The sequence below is a fragment of the Numida meleagris genome, chromosome 2 (genome assembly GCF_002078875.1).
Source record: "Numida meleagris isolate 19003 breed g44 Domestic line chromosome 2, NumMel1.0, whole genome shotgun sequence".
Taxonomy (NCBI): Eukaryota; Metazoa; Chordata; class Aves; order Galliformes; family Numididae; genus Numida; species Numida meleagris.
This window is the reverse complement of record NC_034410.1, coordinates 52,003,788-52,021,543: the sequence shown is the minus strand read 5'-3', so window position 1 is coordinate 52,021,543 and position 17,756 is coordinate 52,003,788. Positions and strand designations below refer to the sequence as shown.

The window sequence follows — 17,756 nt, the reverse complement described above, 5'->3', positions numbered from 1 at the left end:
CTCAGGGAGATGCAGAGATTTTTTCAGTAACAGGAGTATGCTTAAGAACAAAGAATTACAAAATTTCTTCTGCTAAGATTTGTTATCTCCATCATCCAATCCTTCTTGTCCACTATCTGTCTCTAAGGTTCAGGTGAACGGGTTTGTAAATCTATACATTTATTCAAAAGGATCCAAAGGACATTTGCAGTCACTGTTGCTTGACGATAATGATTCCAGATAATACTCAGGAGATTAACATGGAATAAAGCTAGAATTCACTCAAACATAATTCCCTTTGCTTCTGAATCTTTCTCAGGAGACACACTCTCCTTGGAACAGTTTCTTCCTCCCTTCCTACTCTGTGCCTTTTTTAAATAGCATGACACAGTCTTACATAGCATATGCTGGGGTTTCTGCTAAGGAGTGGTAATCATGCAATGGATCTTTTTCTGTCAGACATCAAGATTCAGGATGCAACAGAATCTGTAATCAAATATGTTGGTCACTAAATAGGAAAGGGAAACATTTTGGCCACAGCTCCATTTGTGCAAGCATGTGCACACACATGCACACACACTATTACACCACAAATCAGGCTTTTCCAAAACCTCCATTCACAAACCCAGAGCTTTTCTGATGAATGCACCAGTCTGCTGTAGCTATCAAGCAATGTCCTTCACTGCTGTTGCATTAGTGAAACTAGCACTGGAACAATCTTTGCATATAGGTGCAAAGAAAGAAGATAGCTCTTCCTGTATTAGGAAGAGCTCTGACAAAAGAAGCAGAACTGGAGTGGAAGTATTAATATTCAGGTTTTACATTCCCAGCTTCCCAAGAAGATTAGGGTCCTAGCTCTTGTGGAAATTATTGGGATTTTATTATATAGACCATATTTAATTCTTCACAGACTTCCCACAGTTCCTTAATTAAATCTTCTCCTCCACATCTCATTATTCTTTAGCTGGCCCCAAATTTAAGTCAGCTAAAAAAAATCTATTCACATTCCATTCTTATTTGTGATTATCTAACATCCATATGAAAAAAAAGAGGCCTTATAATAGCCTTGTATATTTGAAATTTGGAATTGATAATTATCTACAAAGATAACAGTCAACCCTGCTGTGTTCCTGTTCTTAATTTAACAGAATAATAGTAATGCAAGCCTGGTGCAGACCCCTGGGATGACATAGTCCTTCCTCCAATGTGAAGGATAGGGCTAGTAGACTTAGACTATGTAAAATAATTTGTTTAGCTTGATCTTAAAACCCTTCCATAAACAGCTCTCCTCTGTGAAGCATATTGAGCCACTTCACCACAGATAATTCCTAATGCCAAGCCCCAAAATATCTCCAGTACAAATTCATTGAGGTCATTATAATCTATCTGCAAGATTCTTTGAAAACAAATTGCCACCTGTCTCTCTAACAGGGATTATTATTACATTTTACCTTTAGTCTTCCCTTTCCTAAACCAAACAAAACTGTTCATTTCAATCTTTTCTCAGACACATTTGGGTATCATCCTCCAGTCATGTATTCATTAACTCCTGCTTTTTTGATTTTCCTCTCCTGGACTCCCTCAAGTTTGGCAACACTTAACAAAGTGTGCTGCCCAAAACAGTTTTAAAGCTAACGCCAGCCTCGTAGGGCCAAGGAGGGAAGAATAATTACCTTGCATTTGTTACCTAACATTTGTTACATACAACACTTGAATCATGCACAGCATGAGATTTGCTGCTTATCTTTGTAACTGTAACATATTATGACAATTTCATTCGTGTTCCTGTAGAGCCATCACAGCTATTTATCCCCTATTTTATAACTGATTCTGTAATTTCTCTTTCGCAAGGGTAAGTCTTTGTATTTGACTTATCAAATTTTCCCTTGTCGATTTTGGGCCTTTTGTGCTGACATGATACTGACTTCTGATCCTGTATCACATAGGGCTTATAATCTCTCCTAGCTTGTTTGGAATTTTATGCATTTCATGATTTGAGTTCTTAATGAAAATACTGAGTAGAAATAGGATTTCTGCAAATCCTTGCTTTTAATGCCTTCTCACTTTCACATCAAACCATACGAGTATGTGCTCAGTGTATTGTGAACTCTGAGTAGGTACAAATTTCTCTTGTTTTCTTAAGAGAATGTTAGGCAGGACTGTGTCAGAAGCCTTATTAGAGTCAAGACATTGCTGCTGCTGCTGCTCCCTTATCCATGAGAACAATTATCCTGTCAAAGAAGGAAACAAGATTAGTTTGACATGATTTATTCTTAACAAATCTACTTGCTGTTTTTATTATCTTATCATCTAAGTAGCTAGAAATTGATTATTTAAAAATTTAGTCTTGTATATCTTTCAGGCTAACGGACATAGACTGACTGCTTGTTAGCTCCCTGAACCTTTATTTTCCCCTTTTGAAGGATTGTTTCTGTGTTTTGTTTTTCTAGTTCCCAGAGAAGTTCTATTCTAAACTTCTATGACCAACAAGTGCTAATGGTTATAATCATAGAATCATAGAATCATAGAATCACCAAGGTTGGAAAAGACCTCTAAGATCATCCAGTCCAATTGTCCACCCATCATCAGTAGTTCCCACTAAACTATGTCCCTCGCTGCAACATCTAAATGTGTCTTGAACATCTCCAGGGACTGTGACTCCACCACCTCCCTGGGAGAAATTTCAAACAAAAAATGCAATAGGACTCATTTCAGTTACTTTCTTCAGTTTCTTAGATATTTCAGGGTAAATACTACTGTAACCTTTAATAAATATAGCACATTAAACATTTTCTAAACTTTTCTTTCCCTGGTTGCATTCATGCATCTGTTCTCTGACAACCCAATTGCCTCAGGCATTTTCTCATGATTTATCTCTATATGTAATGCCTAAAGCAAAGATGTTGTTAAATATCTTGGCCTTCTCATTGCGGTCTATTATTTCCAATACTCTTCTATTAAGGAATAGGTCTGAATTATACTTTTTTTTCCCCTGCTCTTATAGTGCTCATAGAATCCTTTCACATTAATTTTTATCACCCTCGGTAGTAAGTAATTTTGTGCTTTAGTCATTCAGGGCTCAACTCTAAACCTTTGGTCTACTTTTATTCCACTCAGCTTTACCCTTGTTGCTAATTCGTACATAATTCCCTTTTTAATATCCAAGATTTAAAGAGATTCTGCTTCAGCTATTCTTGCTTCTTTCACTGATTACTTTCTCCTCCACAGCACAATAATTGGTTGTTGTGCCTTAAATACAGCTTCTTTCAGTAACTGTCATCTCTCCTGCACTCCTTTATCCTTAAATTACTTTCCCAAGAGAATCAACATAAAAATTCCTCAAGTCTATCAAAGTCTCTTTTACTGAAGCCCATTATCTTTATTTTGCTTCTCTCATGCTATCCTTTTCTTATAATAGTAAACTATGATCAATAGCTTTGCAACCATTTCCTCCCACATCATCCCTGGAATCTATCATTTTTACAAAAGTCAGGCTGGTGTGCTAAAGTATTTGTGCGTCTGAAATCTGTTCCAGCTTCTGGTCCAATAAAGGATGCATGCCCTGCTTAAGCCTGGGTAAAACAACACTTGTAACTTGTAATGGTTAGCACTACTCCAGAAATATTCAAAAGCAATCTGCTTAATTCTGAAGTGATGTAGCAGCTGAATTGTAACACCCATGCAGAGTAATGTTAATACATTTTGTTAGTTAAGGAAATCTAAACCAGTCAAAGCAGTTATGTGAGCAGAAATTACACTTTCTAAGTTGTTAGCAATTATCACTCACATTATTCAAGCATACAAACTTCTGTACTGTATTAATTCTGCTTAGCATTTACATTGTTCCTTCATAGATGCAGAGATAGTCACATTGGTCGTATTCAGCCTTCTGGAGAATTGCACTCAGTCCAACAGTAATGGAGGGACTATACAGTAACTAAGTTCTCATTTATTCCTTGAATCAAAATGCAGCTCAAAACCAGAACATTTGAAGTAACAAGGGAAGAATGCCCCTATATCTTCCTTATCTGTACAATTTAAATATTAATAACCTCTTCTATATCAAACTGACAGATCTTAAATGGCTTCCAAGAGGGCACCACTTTTAAATTTCATTTTCGTTCTCATTCATTGTTAGACCTGGAAGCTCAGTCTGGATGATAGGAATATTTTTACACTTAAATACCAGGAGGGATGTATGGAAATTAAAGCACATGTCAGGAAACTGACAGAATGGGAAATTCACTTCAGAATGAAATCTCCCTTCAAGTCATAAAATGGAAAGCTGCCTAGATTCATCCTTTTCTAACTTACCTCTCTCTTACCTGCCAGCCCAGGAATTTGGCCTGTCACTCCCCTGGCAGAATTTTAAGCAGGTTTAGATGCCTGTACTCCATTGTCACATAAGTACTACATCTGCAGAATCACTAGTGGCAATTAGACTTCAGAAGCCTGATGAAGGAAATCTCACTCAGGAGCTCACTGAAAATTACAACCATCTCACTTGCCAATTCACCTTCCTCAGCAGGAAGTTTATGAACGGCAAAAAAAGCTTATGGTCTCTTAATCACTGGTTACCAGGACCTGTCAGTAGCTTAAGGAGAAGACCTTTAATGTCTCCTGAGGCCACTGTACTTCAGAGGCAGAGGACTGTGATAATCTCAGCTCACAATAACAACATTATAGCATTTTTTTCAAGATGTTTGTCAAAGTCTTTATAAAAAGTCTCACTGAAAGGCTGCTCCAAACACTCCTCCTCTGATAGCCAACCCCTCGTTCCTTATAGTATGAATTTCATTATGGGCAACAGATAACCATGTTGTTCAGTTGCAAATATTGTCATTAGTAATTCTGTCTTCTCTGTCATATAGATACGTATCTATATTTATACTGTCTGGTACTTATGGACAACAACTACATTCATTTCAGTCTTTGTTCTTTGTTCTGTTTGTTTGCCTAGGCTTTCCTCAAAAAGCAAGCTCTCCATTCTCTGCATCTGCTCCAATTTTAGTAGATCTTTTTGAGCATGACTGACCATCTCTACTGCAGACAGAGCAATTATAACCTTGTATTGTGTTTAATACTCTCTTATCCCTACTGAAATGACCAACTCCACATTACTGGCAACTACTTCTACAAAATTCTGATCTTTCTGTGTCAATGACGCTTCCATCACCAAAATTAATTGATTTGTTTTCCTTAACTTCTATACAAACATTGTTAATACAAACATACATTAGGATCAGTCTTTTCTCTAGCCTCATGCATTCTCTGACAGCAGATTCTTACCTCCCTTCCTGTTAGATCCTTGCTTACAGTACAATAAATGTACTAATCTGCTCTTGGGCTACACGGGAAATTACCTGTTATGCTACTGCAACTGTACAGATGAGTGACAGCTACTGTACATCCTTTAGCTACAGAACTGGTTTACTAATCAAAGAACAGTAGTGAGTTTCTCCAGTGTGAGCTAAGTATTACATACTCACATAGTGTTTTGTTCCATTTCCATACATCTCCATCTTCCCAGTTAATGCTTTCTTCAACATTTGTCCTAATTCTTTGCATCCTAAAGAGGTCATATAAATGGTTGGTAAAGGAATGCCTCATTATATCTCTTTTTGTTAAACAGGTCCTATATGTGCCATTCATCAACTGCACCGTATTGCCAAATTTTATACCTGCACATACAAATATCACTGAGGGAACTGTAGTTTCATTTGCCAATTTTTATTATCCCAGTCAAACTGAGTATTAAATAAGTTTTGCTTCAGCCCAACCCAGAACACAGTAATTTGTTCTCCTTCACTTGTTCCCATTACACTGATTTCATTTCTACATTCTCTAATCTGTTACAGAATTTTAATTTAATTTTAATTCTGCTTTTCCCTAGACCTGGATTGACCTTAATCTCCTTAATCCTTTTAACCTTCTTCTTACCCTAACTAAAAGAAAAAGAAAACAAAACAAATAAACCACTATTTCTTTGCTCTTTGTTTTTGCCCTTATCTAGTGAAAGGGATTTTACTGTTGTTACAGCAGATGTTAATTTCCTTTGCACTATCCCAGTCACCTTAATTTTGGGAAGTCTGAATTTTTCCTCATACTTTCTGACAAAACAGAGAAGTTGGAAACAGGCTACAAGAAGAATTCAAATGGTAAGATCTGCCAGGCACATTTGGCAGTATGCATTTTTTGCTAGCCTGGACCAGATGAATTTCAGTTTGTAACAGAAAAAAAAAGAGATGCCTCTTTTTATGTCTCTCTCTCTTCCCAACCCTGAGATGCAGAAATTCCAGGAAGGGAGGGGCTAATGGCACAATCTGTGCATCCTGAAGGGTCAGATGAAGCCTAAAGCCCAGAGTGGGAAGAGGCTATGATAACAAGGGGGTCATGCCCTCAAGTCATCACTGTTCATCTGTGAAAGTACACCAGCTCCCCATGCTGTTCTCTTCAAGGTTACATTAAGATGTACTGTACATAAATCAATAAATTCGTATCCATATCAATTCCCTTTCTGTATGAGGACCCTTTCTGTACTAGGAACTTTTCCACATGAATGTGGTTTTCCTTTTGCCTTTCAATTAAGGCAGAAAAAATGTTTATGATTTTGATGACCTCCATCTATCTCCGTATGTTTTAGCCCAGTTCTTCATGCTGTCTTCTCAGGACTTAAGGCACCAGATGAGGCAGTTCCTGTTTCCATGATTAGGACTGGGGCATGGAGCACACAGCAAGAGCTGTAAAGAGCACTGCCTGCTGCTCTTCACAGAGTCAGGCAGTATTCAGCAAAACACACAAGCTGTACATGAGAGGGAGAAAATCCTGCTGAGCGTTGAATGCTCCAGTGACATCTTAGTAAATTGTTTTCTGATCCAGGCTTCTGAAAATTATATGCTCATCAAAAAAACCTTTCCACAGCTTGCAGGAACAAGACTACAACATATGGCAGAAAATGAGACTTTATATACTTCTACAAATGCTGTAGTCCCAAGAGCTCTTGGAGCAATTAGTTGTTAATCAGCTGAGACATACAAGTACCTTTGGCTCTTTTTTCACCTACACTGCTTTTGTGATACAGGTCTCTAGTTAAATACTTGACCTCTCATCCCTTTCACTGCTGTGGCAAGCCAGGCATCTTCAGATAAAGAGATCATCAGGGCACATGAATAGCTGCCAAACACATGACAGCCAAGGGATCCAAAATATCTTTATACAAATGTGAAGGATGGGAGAAAGAGTGAGGTGCTGTTCAGACAGGGGGTCCATTTCACTCCTTGCACCTTACACTGTATTGAGGTAACTGTACGTGTGTTCTTTATGATTTATTATCAAGGCTGCAGAGAGGAATGAATCACAGTGTAATTTCTCCACATCCCTGGGAGTAAGGTGAACAGCAGTGGCCTGAAACTGCAGCAGTGGAGTCCAGACAAGTCTACACAAGAGGTAGACTGCTCATGGGAACAACAGCAGAGAGACCACTTGCAGTAGAAGACCCTTCTTGGGTGTACATTTAAAATCTAGACAAACAAATATGTCAGCACTCACCTCCTGCAGCCAGAAAGTGGGTAAGTTTGTTTGTCCTCCCTCTCAGACCCATTTTGGTGGTTCTGAAGTCCAGTGGTGGCCCACAGCAACTGGTGGTCAGTGATACTGCTTGTGTGCAAGACTTTAGTGACATTTCACTACTACTATTACCCAGGCTATACTATCTTGAACAATATTTAGCTGAACTACAATTGCACTTTCAGTGTTGGTACGGATAGACCAGCTGCCACCATTTCCTTTAGTAGGAGCAGCATGGCATCCACCAGTCCTGTAGTACACACTCTGTTTATTCTCCTTGACTTTTGGAAAATTGCTTTTTCACTAACTGGGACGTTCTTTCTCTGGGCTTACAAACCTTGGCAGGGTTATATCATCTCCTTTGAAAATCCAATATGCCAAAGTTTATTAAGGGTAAGTTTTAATAGCAGTAAGCTGGTTCAATTTTCATCATAGACAGTAAAAACCAGTAAGAACATTTACAGACATCTCTGCATAATTTCAGTATTAGTTGTATTCCTCACAATGTGAAAAATCAAGAACCACTAGAATTAAGGGGATAAGGAACCAAAATGTTTGATTATGACAAAATCCATTACTTAAAAACAAGTTGTACAGCAACAACTGCTGCTCAGGCATGTCATTTATTAGTGTGCACTCATCAAAACAGAAGTGCAACAGGCTTGATGGCACTGTTTTTTTTTTTGTTTTTTTTGTTTTTTTTTTTGCTAAAAGACCAAAGATAAGAACAGCAAATTAAAAAATAGAAAAACAACACAAAAAACACAAAACCACAACTATATGAAATTATTATTAAAATATTTATTTGGTGCTTAAGTTGCACAATGTCTTGACAGATACATAGAAATCTCTGATACATTAAATAATGTTGTTGTTCTATAACAGAGATCAGTTATTCATAGCAGACACAGAAATTTGTTGCTATGGGAAATAAGTATGATACAGCATATCACACAAAACCATTAGTTCTTGCGAACAGTTATACTCTGCCTGAAGATGAATTGAAATACAGGGCTGAATTTCATCCAAAGTCTGAAAGTCTTTCGCAGTTAAATGCAAAGCTTGATCCTGCAGATTTGACACCGTAACATCATATTCATTACAAAAAGCAGTCCAACAGAGTTTATTAGGCCTATACTGTTTCAAATAATTTAATTGCAGAATATTATGATAGACAGCGGTGGAGAAAAAAAAAATTAGGAAATATATGGTGAAGAGACAATGAGGAAGTCTTTGTAGGCTATTATAGACCTAGTGCAGTGTCAGAGAAGAAAATGGGGTTCTGCAGAACAGACATGGGGACTGCAGTATAGACAAAAATGCAGACTGAAGAGAAAGCAAAGGTCAGTATAAAAGACTATAATTTTCATGACAAATAAAGGTATGATCCTGGATTTTCAGCAGGTATAAACTGCCCAATCTCCACTGTTTTGCTGAGCAGATGAAAAGATGCCTTGCTTTGTTTTTCCACATATAAATTGAAGAAAGCAGTCCCTAGCCTGGCCCTCTTTCATTCATTTACCAGAGTTCATTCTTGAAGACAGATAATTTCAGCTGAATCTCATCAGTGCACATTTAGAAATAAAATGAGATTAATGAAGCTGCTGCACAGGTTTCCCTGAATTTACAAGGTATTTTATGATAGTCGTATACTCATCATCTGGTCTCCGCTGAACAAAACACGAATGGAACTGTTGCTTGCACATGTCTGGAGGCACTACACCCATAAAATAAATGATAGCTTAATAGCTAGTGTGAGAAGAATGAACAGAGATGTTGAAGGAACTATTAAATGTGCCACAGCTAATGATTTGAAGATTCCTGATGGTTGCTCTTGTTGATTCTATTAGCTGCATCATGTTGCAGTATGATGTAGCTCTCATGAGGCATAGTATGAAGAGCAGCTGTGCACCAGCCCTGGGAGGGTTGGCTCTGTGATATACAGCTCTTTCTCCCCTTGTTAGTTACACTAATTTACTAAGCACACTAGGGATCAAACAGCAAAATATGTGGGAAACCACAGTATCATTAATGGCTTATGCTTGGATTATGGTTGTTCAGTCCTGACCCAAAAAGTTACAGATACTTTATTTTAGTGCTTTAAAAACTGGCAGTGGTCCCATCAGGAGTACTGTATTGGACATAGCAGGATGCAACGGAAATTAGAGGGAGGAAAAGCCCAGATGAAGTTAAAAAGAGAGGTTTGTGAATTCCTCCTGCATAAAGAATGATTTGCCTAATTTTCTGTTAAGCAAAACTATCAATGATTTACATGACATCTAAGCTGGTGTCAGACCTTGGTTAAACCTTTATTGCAATTTCACCTGCATGACTGAAAGGTGTTCAGCTTGCTGCAGGGCTGCACCTCTGCCAAGGATGCAAAAGGCAGATTACAAGACTGCATAGCAAGAGTGAAAAGAAAGGGTGAGGGCTCACTGCTTTCATAAGCATTTACATTTATTCTGGATGGAAGTAACTGTGGAATCATGATTTCAGTACCCAAGGCCTTTTGCTCCTTACTGCTACTGATGAGACACATGAATGTATTCTTGCTTAAAACTTATGTATGTATGTGCAGCTTTTTTCTTTCTCCTTCAGCTATGATTCTTACTCAGGTTGTGGAGATCTGTATGCTTCAAGGGTAAAAATGTAACAGGAAAAAATACCAAATAAAAAAAAAGAAAAACAACTAAAAGTCTTTTGAACTATACATCAACTGCTAAGAACAAAGGAACATCTTGTATGTTAAGACTAAATAAACAATGTTACAAACAATTGGAATGATGGTAAGCATGGATAGAGAAGCGCCTCAGAAATCTCAGGTCCAAAGGCACAGCAGGCTGCTAAACAAAACATCAAACCTGTCTTGCAGCATGCCTAGGAACATCATTTACTCCTCATCTGCAGGCACTGAGCAGACACCAGCTGCCAGTATCTGGCCTTCATATTCCCACCAACATGACACAGAGTGGAACCTGTAAGAAAACAGAACAGAATCAGAGAACATCCCAGGTTGGAGATCAAGCCCAACTCCTGGCTCCACCAAAAAATTCAAACCCTATGTCTGAGAGCATTATCCAAACACTCCTTGAGCTCTGGCAGCTTGGGGCTGCCCTGCGCAGCCTGTTCCAGTGCCTGACCATCCTCTGGTGAAGAACCTTTTCACAACAACCTCCCAATGCAGCTCCATGCTGTTCCCTCAGGTCCTGATGCTGTCACCAGAGAGCAGAGATCAGCACCTGCCTTACCGCTCTCCTTGTGAGGAAGCTGTAGGACAGATGTCTGAATAGTGTCCAAAATAACAACTGAGGGAACAGCTGTAGCCAAGTCAAGATGGATGGGGAAAAATCTAAATACAGACAAGTTGTTTATTTTGGTAGGAGGCTGGATGGGAAAAAGGGAGGTAGTTCTGCCACCTGGCAGAACTGTGGGAACATGAGACCCAGGTCTAGGTCTCAGACTCCTCTAGGTCTAGGACTGCTGGGAAAAACTGACAATGCAGTGCTCACACAGCTGGTCTTCACTGATGGCAAAACACCATTTCAGACAGAAACATGTTCTTCGCCTAGCAAAATGCCTATACAGAGACATGAGATTTGTTTAAAAGATTTTGTGCTTACATTTCAGGCTTGGCAACACAGCACAAAAGACTCCCTTCAAAGAGAAAAACACAAATAGTGATTTTTTTAGATTATTACAGAACACATTATTTCATAGATGGTTGTGTAATTTTTGAGTTGATGGTTATTTTCACTTCCAGAGCAAGTAACTTTGGCGTGACAAACTGTTTAGATTTTTTGCTTATCATCAGTTCAACTTCTAAAAATAACTAAAATGAAGAAAGTAAGTATTTCTTAACATTTATATCCTGCCACAGGATAATGGACATGCTCTATTATTAACTAGTAGTTCTACCAACAACTGTAAGCTGAAGCCAGTGCTGGGACAGGCTTCATCTACATTTAATCTTACACACTGAGTATCTATTTTGATAGCAACGTAACTACTAAGTATGGAACACTCAAGGTCATTGATCTCTGCACAATATCCAGCTCTTGAATTAACAGTTTACTGTCTTGCTGACTTACAATTACTAGCAAAAGTAATGGTATCGTTTAAATATTTAATTGGACAGTGAGGTCTCCTGCACCCTTATATTTACACACCACTCTGGGCTGAGTTTGTTTGGATTTTTTTGAGGTGATTCTACGCCATGATCCTACCAAACAGAAGGGTTTGTGCTGCCTGTCCCAGCCAGGCCTGTTTCCTCAGCCCAGGGAGCGGCCGAGCCCGGCGAACCCTCTCAGGCCTCCCCGCCGGGCAGCCTGCGGCCGCCGCCCCGCTAGGGGCCTGAGGAGAACCGCCGGTGCTGGCGGGGGTGTGTGGCGGGGGAAGTAAACACCGAGGCAGCCCTTCGGGATGCTGGGTTTCGTCTTACTTTTTAACATGTCCCGTAGCTGGCAAGAGGACTGCTGCAGTGCGCAGTAACCACAGCGACACTCGTCCGCAAGGACGTTGTAAACCGAGGGTGGGACGAAGAATGGAAACCGCCTCCGCCCCCCCGCGGAGCTGCCTCTCCCGCCAGCAAAGGGCTGCTGCCGCCTCACCCCCCTCAGGACGGACTCCGAGGGCTGCCTTCAGGCAGGCGGGCTTTGGGGCCGTCACCGCCTCCCTCCCTCCGGGCCGGGGCGGCCGAGGGGCTGCTGCATCCGGATGAGCGTGGCTTGCCAGAGGTCGTGGATGAGCCGGGCGAAGGAGCTCCTGGCGTACTGCCTGTTCCTGGGGCTGTCCTTGCCCCTCGTGCTGTTGGTCCTACTCTGACATGAGCCGAGCCGTCGCTCGGCCTCGCCGCGAGGGGACGGGCAGTCGAAGTCGGCGGGAGCCCCGCTTCGCAGCTCGGCGTGTAGCCAGCGGCAGCAACCCGAGGGCCTGACGCCCCGGCGAAGGAGGATGAGGAGCTCGGGCGGGCTATGCGGAGGTGCCCTGCGGGCTGGCGGGCTGCTTCTCCGCGTGGGGGGGCCTGGCCGCGACCCCGGCCGCACTCAGCACCTGCGGCAGTGATGCCGCCGCGCTCGCCGCCCCCTCACCCCGGCTGACGGGGAGGCGAGGCGGTGCCCGCGGTAGCGGCAGCCCCCGTTTGCCGCGCGAAATCGAGTCGCTGCTGCTTCGGGGACTGCAGCGGCGGCTCCTCCGCCCTAAAGTGGCCCCGATGTGTCAGCGGCCGCGCGTCGCGCCCCTGCCAGCGCCTCGGGGCCGCCGCGGGCCCTTTGACTCCGCGCCTGCCGGGCGGCGGCCGTAGCCGGGGGCTACGCTCGCGTTGCTGCAGTTCGGCGTTCTGCGAGGCGGAGTGTGTCCCCGCCGGCTCGCCGTGCAGGGAGGCGGGCCGGGGGCCGGCTGAGATGGGAGAGAGCATGTCCAAGAGGCTGAAGCTGCAGCTGGGCGGTGAGGCGGAGATGGAGGAGCGGGCTTTCGCCAACCCCTACTCCGACTACCAGCCCCAGGGAGCCGCGGCAGCCCACGGCGCGGCGGAGGCCCAGCGGGATCGGGCACTGCTGCCGCCGGAAGAGGACCCGCTTCCCTTCGACGCGGACGGGAAGGTGAGTTCCGGCGGGGGGCCGCTGCCTCGCCGCGGGGCCTACTGCGCGCCGTGGGGCTGCCTGCAGCCTGGATGTGGAGCGGGCTGCGCGCCGTGGTCGCCTCGCTGCCAAGTGTGGACGCAGGGCCCGGAGGCAGAGCTGCCTGCCCCGAAATGGGTGCCGCCTTTGTGTGGCACCGCATGCGGCTCGTCCGAGTTTGGCTCGGGAAGCGTGTGGAGGGGAGAGGCGCTGAGGGGCTGTCCCGCTCCCCACCAGCCCTTAACGGCCCGGTGGTGTCCCAGCCGCGTTGTCCTGAGGAAGGACGGGCTTCCCACAGGTGGGCGGCAGCGGCATTCGCGCTTCAGGTGTCTCTGGGCCATTCCCTTTAGTAGTGACTCTAACGCATGTGTTTGCGTTCCCGAAAACGCTTTGCGTGTATTTTGGGTGGCCTGCAGGAGGTCTATGTGGTAACGCTGAGGACAGTTCTCCTGCTCTGCTTATCTTCTCAACACCACATGCTGCTGGCGAGCTGCTTGTCCACATGCACCTCATGAACACAGCACAAAAGCTGCTCTGGCTGTTTTCACACAAGTTGGCGTAAGCTGGGGAAGGAGTGCCAGCCTTTTGTCTCAGCCCTGTATTTCCATGTTGTGGTGATAAGCAGCAGTGATGCGCAGTGAGTGATGCTCGTGTAGCAGTGTAGTGCTCTTGAGTATGATAAAACTGCAGGACACATACTAGTTCTTGATCAGGGTGAGGCAGTTAGAGGTTTTACTAGTTGTTGGGACTGGAGTGAATGAAGCTGTATGGGAACACAGAAAGGATCACTTTTGGGGATTGGTTTCTTACTGTTACAGCTCATTGCAGCTGTCAAAAGCAGATAATGCTGCTTGAAAAGGTTTAAAAAGTAAAGGTAGATTTGCAAGTAAATTTTTCTTTTTTTTAAGAAATCCCGGGTAGTATACCTACTGTTGATTAAAAACTTTTTCCTTTTTCTTTTCCCCCTTTTTTTTTCTTTCTTTTTTTTTTTTTCCTGGAAAGAACTATGGTTTCTTTTGTATCTGGCTTAGAATATAAAAAAAACCAATCCAAGTGTGATGAGTTGAAGACAGAGAGGGGGCTTTGTAATGTTCAAAAGCACGGAGCTCCCCTGGAAGAAAAACAAGTCATCTTCTGTGCTGCATTGAAGCAGTGTAGCTACAGCAAGTTCCAGCAGGCCTGTCTGGAGTTTTTTCAGCTCTGCATTTTGCTGGAGAGGGCAGATCTGTGCCTACATTTTCTTTTTGTTTCTGCATCTGCAGTGTCTGAGTAATGATTCTGTGTATTTCTGGGCTAGAACATGGCTAGAACATGGACAAGTTTCCTAAAAATGAAATTGGCCTTCAGAAGCCCTCTGTGCATTGCGTCTTTTTTTTTTACTGCCATCTGCTGCTGTGTGCAATGGTGAGAATTGAGTGACTCACATAATGACAGCAAGAAGCGTATGGGGTTCTGCCATTGTCTTGGAAGGCAATGCATTATTAATCCCTCCATTTGATTTCATAAGCTGCCATGGTTGCCATCCAAAATTCATCCAGCTGATAAAAGGACAAGAAGCTCTTCAAGTCATTGTCTAGAATGTGAGACATCTGGGGCGAAGTACTGCATGTGGAAGTGTGTACTTACATGCATAAGGTATGCATAAACAAGTTAGAGTGTATGGCAGGAAGAGCAAACAGGATTTTAGTGTGCTGATTTGCTTTCTTAAAAATAGTAGCAGTAAAAAATGACTATTTTAATTAAATATGTATATATCCCATGGCACTTTTCATTTCTATGTGAACTCCATAGTGATACTTTTGCCTGGAAATGTACCTATAGATGTCATCTCAGAGTGGTCCAAAGGTTTTCAAACTGGAAATGTAAATAGCTAGGGGCAGAGAAATAAATAGATACTTATAAACTAAGAGAAAAGCATATTTTGTAGTTCATAGGGAAAAACAGTTTGTTTAATTTAGTTTTTAATTTGTTTTAGTTTTTTGGGAAAAATATTAATATTGGAAAAGCAGATGGTTTGGTATTTTCATCTGCATCATAGAGAGTTCTAGTTATATAAGCTTTCAGGTTCTTAATTGTGGCTATAGTAGTGTATGGGCCCCTGCAGGGTGGGAACCAAAACATAACTCTCTTGAGCAGTATGGTTCTTTGCTTTCCCTTTTCATCTGAGCTGGAGCAGAAGCAGCCTTTAGCTGCAGTCAGTGCCAGGACTTGCTGGCCTTATGTTGCCCACTAGCTGCAGTTTGGGGGTGGAGAATGGAAAGATGTGTGCAGGGGCAGCCAGCAGTCCTGGCTCTGAAGGTATTTACCAGAACAGTCATAGCAGAGAGCTTGAGAGCTGTTACAGGCTTGCTGAGGAGGGGCAGGGTGCAGAGGGCTGGCTGGTGAGGGGTGCCAGAGACTTGTTTGAGGACGAGTCTGTCCTGCATCCTTGGGTGAGCTACCAGCATCAGATTCAGGTTACTCTGAACCACCCTGGGTCTGTGGCCGCATCCTTGGAGGAGCCAGGTATCATTCGGGAGTCACCTTCCCTCTGTCTACAGGCTCGTACCTGATCAACCAGGGAAGGTGGAAGCAACCCTGTGCATGGGCAACCTGGTGCAGATTCGGTGTATGTAAAGGAAAAGCACCCCCAACGTCAAGACACTATCACATCTCTGTTCTCAGTTGAAGATTATCTGTATTTGTTGTGGAGTCACAGGAGTGGCCTTTGACAGCAGTTGACATTGAATCAAATTTAGTGATAGGTCACTAGGAAACCCAAAGAGTAACTTCTTTTTTAGGCCTTTTCTTTCTTAAAAACCTGTTTTTTATGTGACTTGTCAAAATATTTAATAACACTAATAAAAAGATTGTGTGTTTTGACAAATGGATATAGTGCACTTAATTAGGCTTTGAGGTGAACTCCTTGCAGGGAACCTGTTTTAAAGCTCCCTGTGATTTCTGGGAGAAGTTATCACTTCACAGGGATAAAGAATATTTGCTTATCTTTTGGGTGGTTTAGTTCAGTGTCCCATTCTGACAATTTCATGGCTTTTCAGTCTTCTTCCTCTTGTGCAATAAGCAAGGGGAAAAAAATCCTAAAGTTCTTTGCCATTGCCTCACTCTTAGTCCCCCTCCCTGCAGTTCGGGCGTTGGTTGGGTTGTCGCACTGGGAGCTGCAAGTCTTTCCATGTTGTGGGACTGACTCTGCAACCACTTACACTAATGGGGTAGTGCAGTGAAGACCAGACTGAACCTTTACTGCCAATAAATGTTTCTTCCCACCTTTTTGCCTGAGTTGTGGGATTTGCCCAAGTTGTGGCATTCACATTTCTTCAGATTGGCACTTTTTTGGCAATTTTCTGGTTTCCATGCCAGGTGTGTGATATTCTAATAGATTTCTGAATATGAAAAGTCATTTTCTTGTTGAAGGAAAGTTTGCTTTAATTCTTGTGAGTCTTGGTCAAAATTCAGCCTGAGAATCATTTTAATGCACTTTATTATACATTACTAACTCAGGATAGTGTTCAAAGTCTGAGAAGAGAAGCTGCTGCTTCTTTCCCACTCTGCATATTGGCATCAAATACCATTTAGCACTTTTCTGATGCTTTTTGAAGACCTTTCCTGTTATTCAGGACAGGCTTTCAGGCTTTAACTAGCTTTCTAAACCTGTTTCACTTTAGCCAACCAGTTCTGAATAAATATATATCTTTAGACTAAAACCAAAGTTCAGATCAAATCTCCTTACATCCGTCCTGTCTTTGCCAGTTTCTAGTTTCATCTTGCAGACCCATTTGTTAATGAGGTATTCTCTGACTAGTCACATGAGCAGGTGCAGTAATAGGTACTCGCATTTTTTTCTGAAAATAAATGAAACTTTAATATATACAGTAATTGAGTCTGACTACAGAACATTTATGTACTGTCAAGTTCACTATGTAGAAGTACCCACTCTCTGTGCACCAAAATGATTTAGACAGTGCTGGGAGAAATTTTAGCTTTTTTTACAGCTTGTGGACCACCTGAAAATGTTCCAGCTAAGCTGAAGATTTCTGTGTAGTGAGTAATTTAAAATCCCACTCACAGTAGTTTTCGATTGTCTTGCCTGTCAAGAAGTAGCACTCTGGTATTAGGCTACCTGGAGCACCAGTGGTGTTAGTAGTACTCTTTTGCTTTATCACCCTCAATTTCCCAGAACATGGAACAGTGTTCCTCAGCATCTATCAATCATATTAAATCATGTTTATTTCTGCTATCAGTAAACAGAAGCTTTTTAATGATGGTCTAAAGTCTTAGTGGTTTTTTTCCTCAATCAGTCACCAATGAGACAAATAGCTTATTTTGCATGCAAATGCATTAGATACAGTATCGTTTCTGTCATGCTTTAAACAATTTGTTGTGTAACGTGAATGGACTGCTGGTTTTCACTCTCTTCTCTGAGGTAGGGTGAGATGTACATTTAAAGCTTATTCCAAAGTTGGCATTTGTCATAGCGTGCCTGAAGCTAACGATTCTCTTTCTTCCTCCTCCTAGCTCACCACCCTCTTTTTTTTCCCTTTATTTTCTCACTATCACTTCTATGAAGCTAGAAATGACACTGAAAAATAGGGCAATGTG

The 17,756-nt window shown here is 42.2% G+C and overlaps 1 protein-coding gene and 1 long non-coding RNA gene across 10 annotated transcripts in view; one reads left to right on the top strand and one right to left on the bottom strand.

The window, feature by feature from the left end:
• Nucleotides 8,327-11,267, bottom strand: LOC110394933. Its single transcript, XR_002436042.1, has 2 exons — nucleotides 11,166-11,267; nucleotides 8,327-10,520 (listed from the first exon to the last, which is right to left on the bottom strand). It is a non-coding gene; the product is annotated as an uncharacterized LOC110394933 (long non-coding RNA).
• The window catches only part of LANCL2 (LanC like 2), a 47,453-nt gene continuing 41,946 nt past the window's right edge, over nucleotides 12,250-17,756 (top strand). For 5 of the 9 annotated variants that reach the window (XR_002436040.1, XR_002436038.1, XR_002436039.1 and 2 more), the window contains exon 1: nucleotides 12,250-13,142. Coding sequence is in view for 1 of the 9 variants with exons in the window: in XM_021389001.1 (XP_021244676.1) it covers nucleotides 12,945-13,142 (198 nt within the window). In the remaining 8 variants the exon portion in view is untranslated. Of the gene's footprint in view, nucleotides 13,143-13,170; nucleotides 13,459-17,756 lie in introns of those variants that run through there. The other 4 variants (XM_021389004.1, XM_021389002.1, XM_021389003.1 and 1 more) reach the window with 3 other exon arrangements.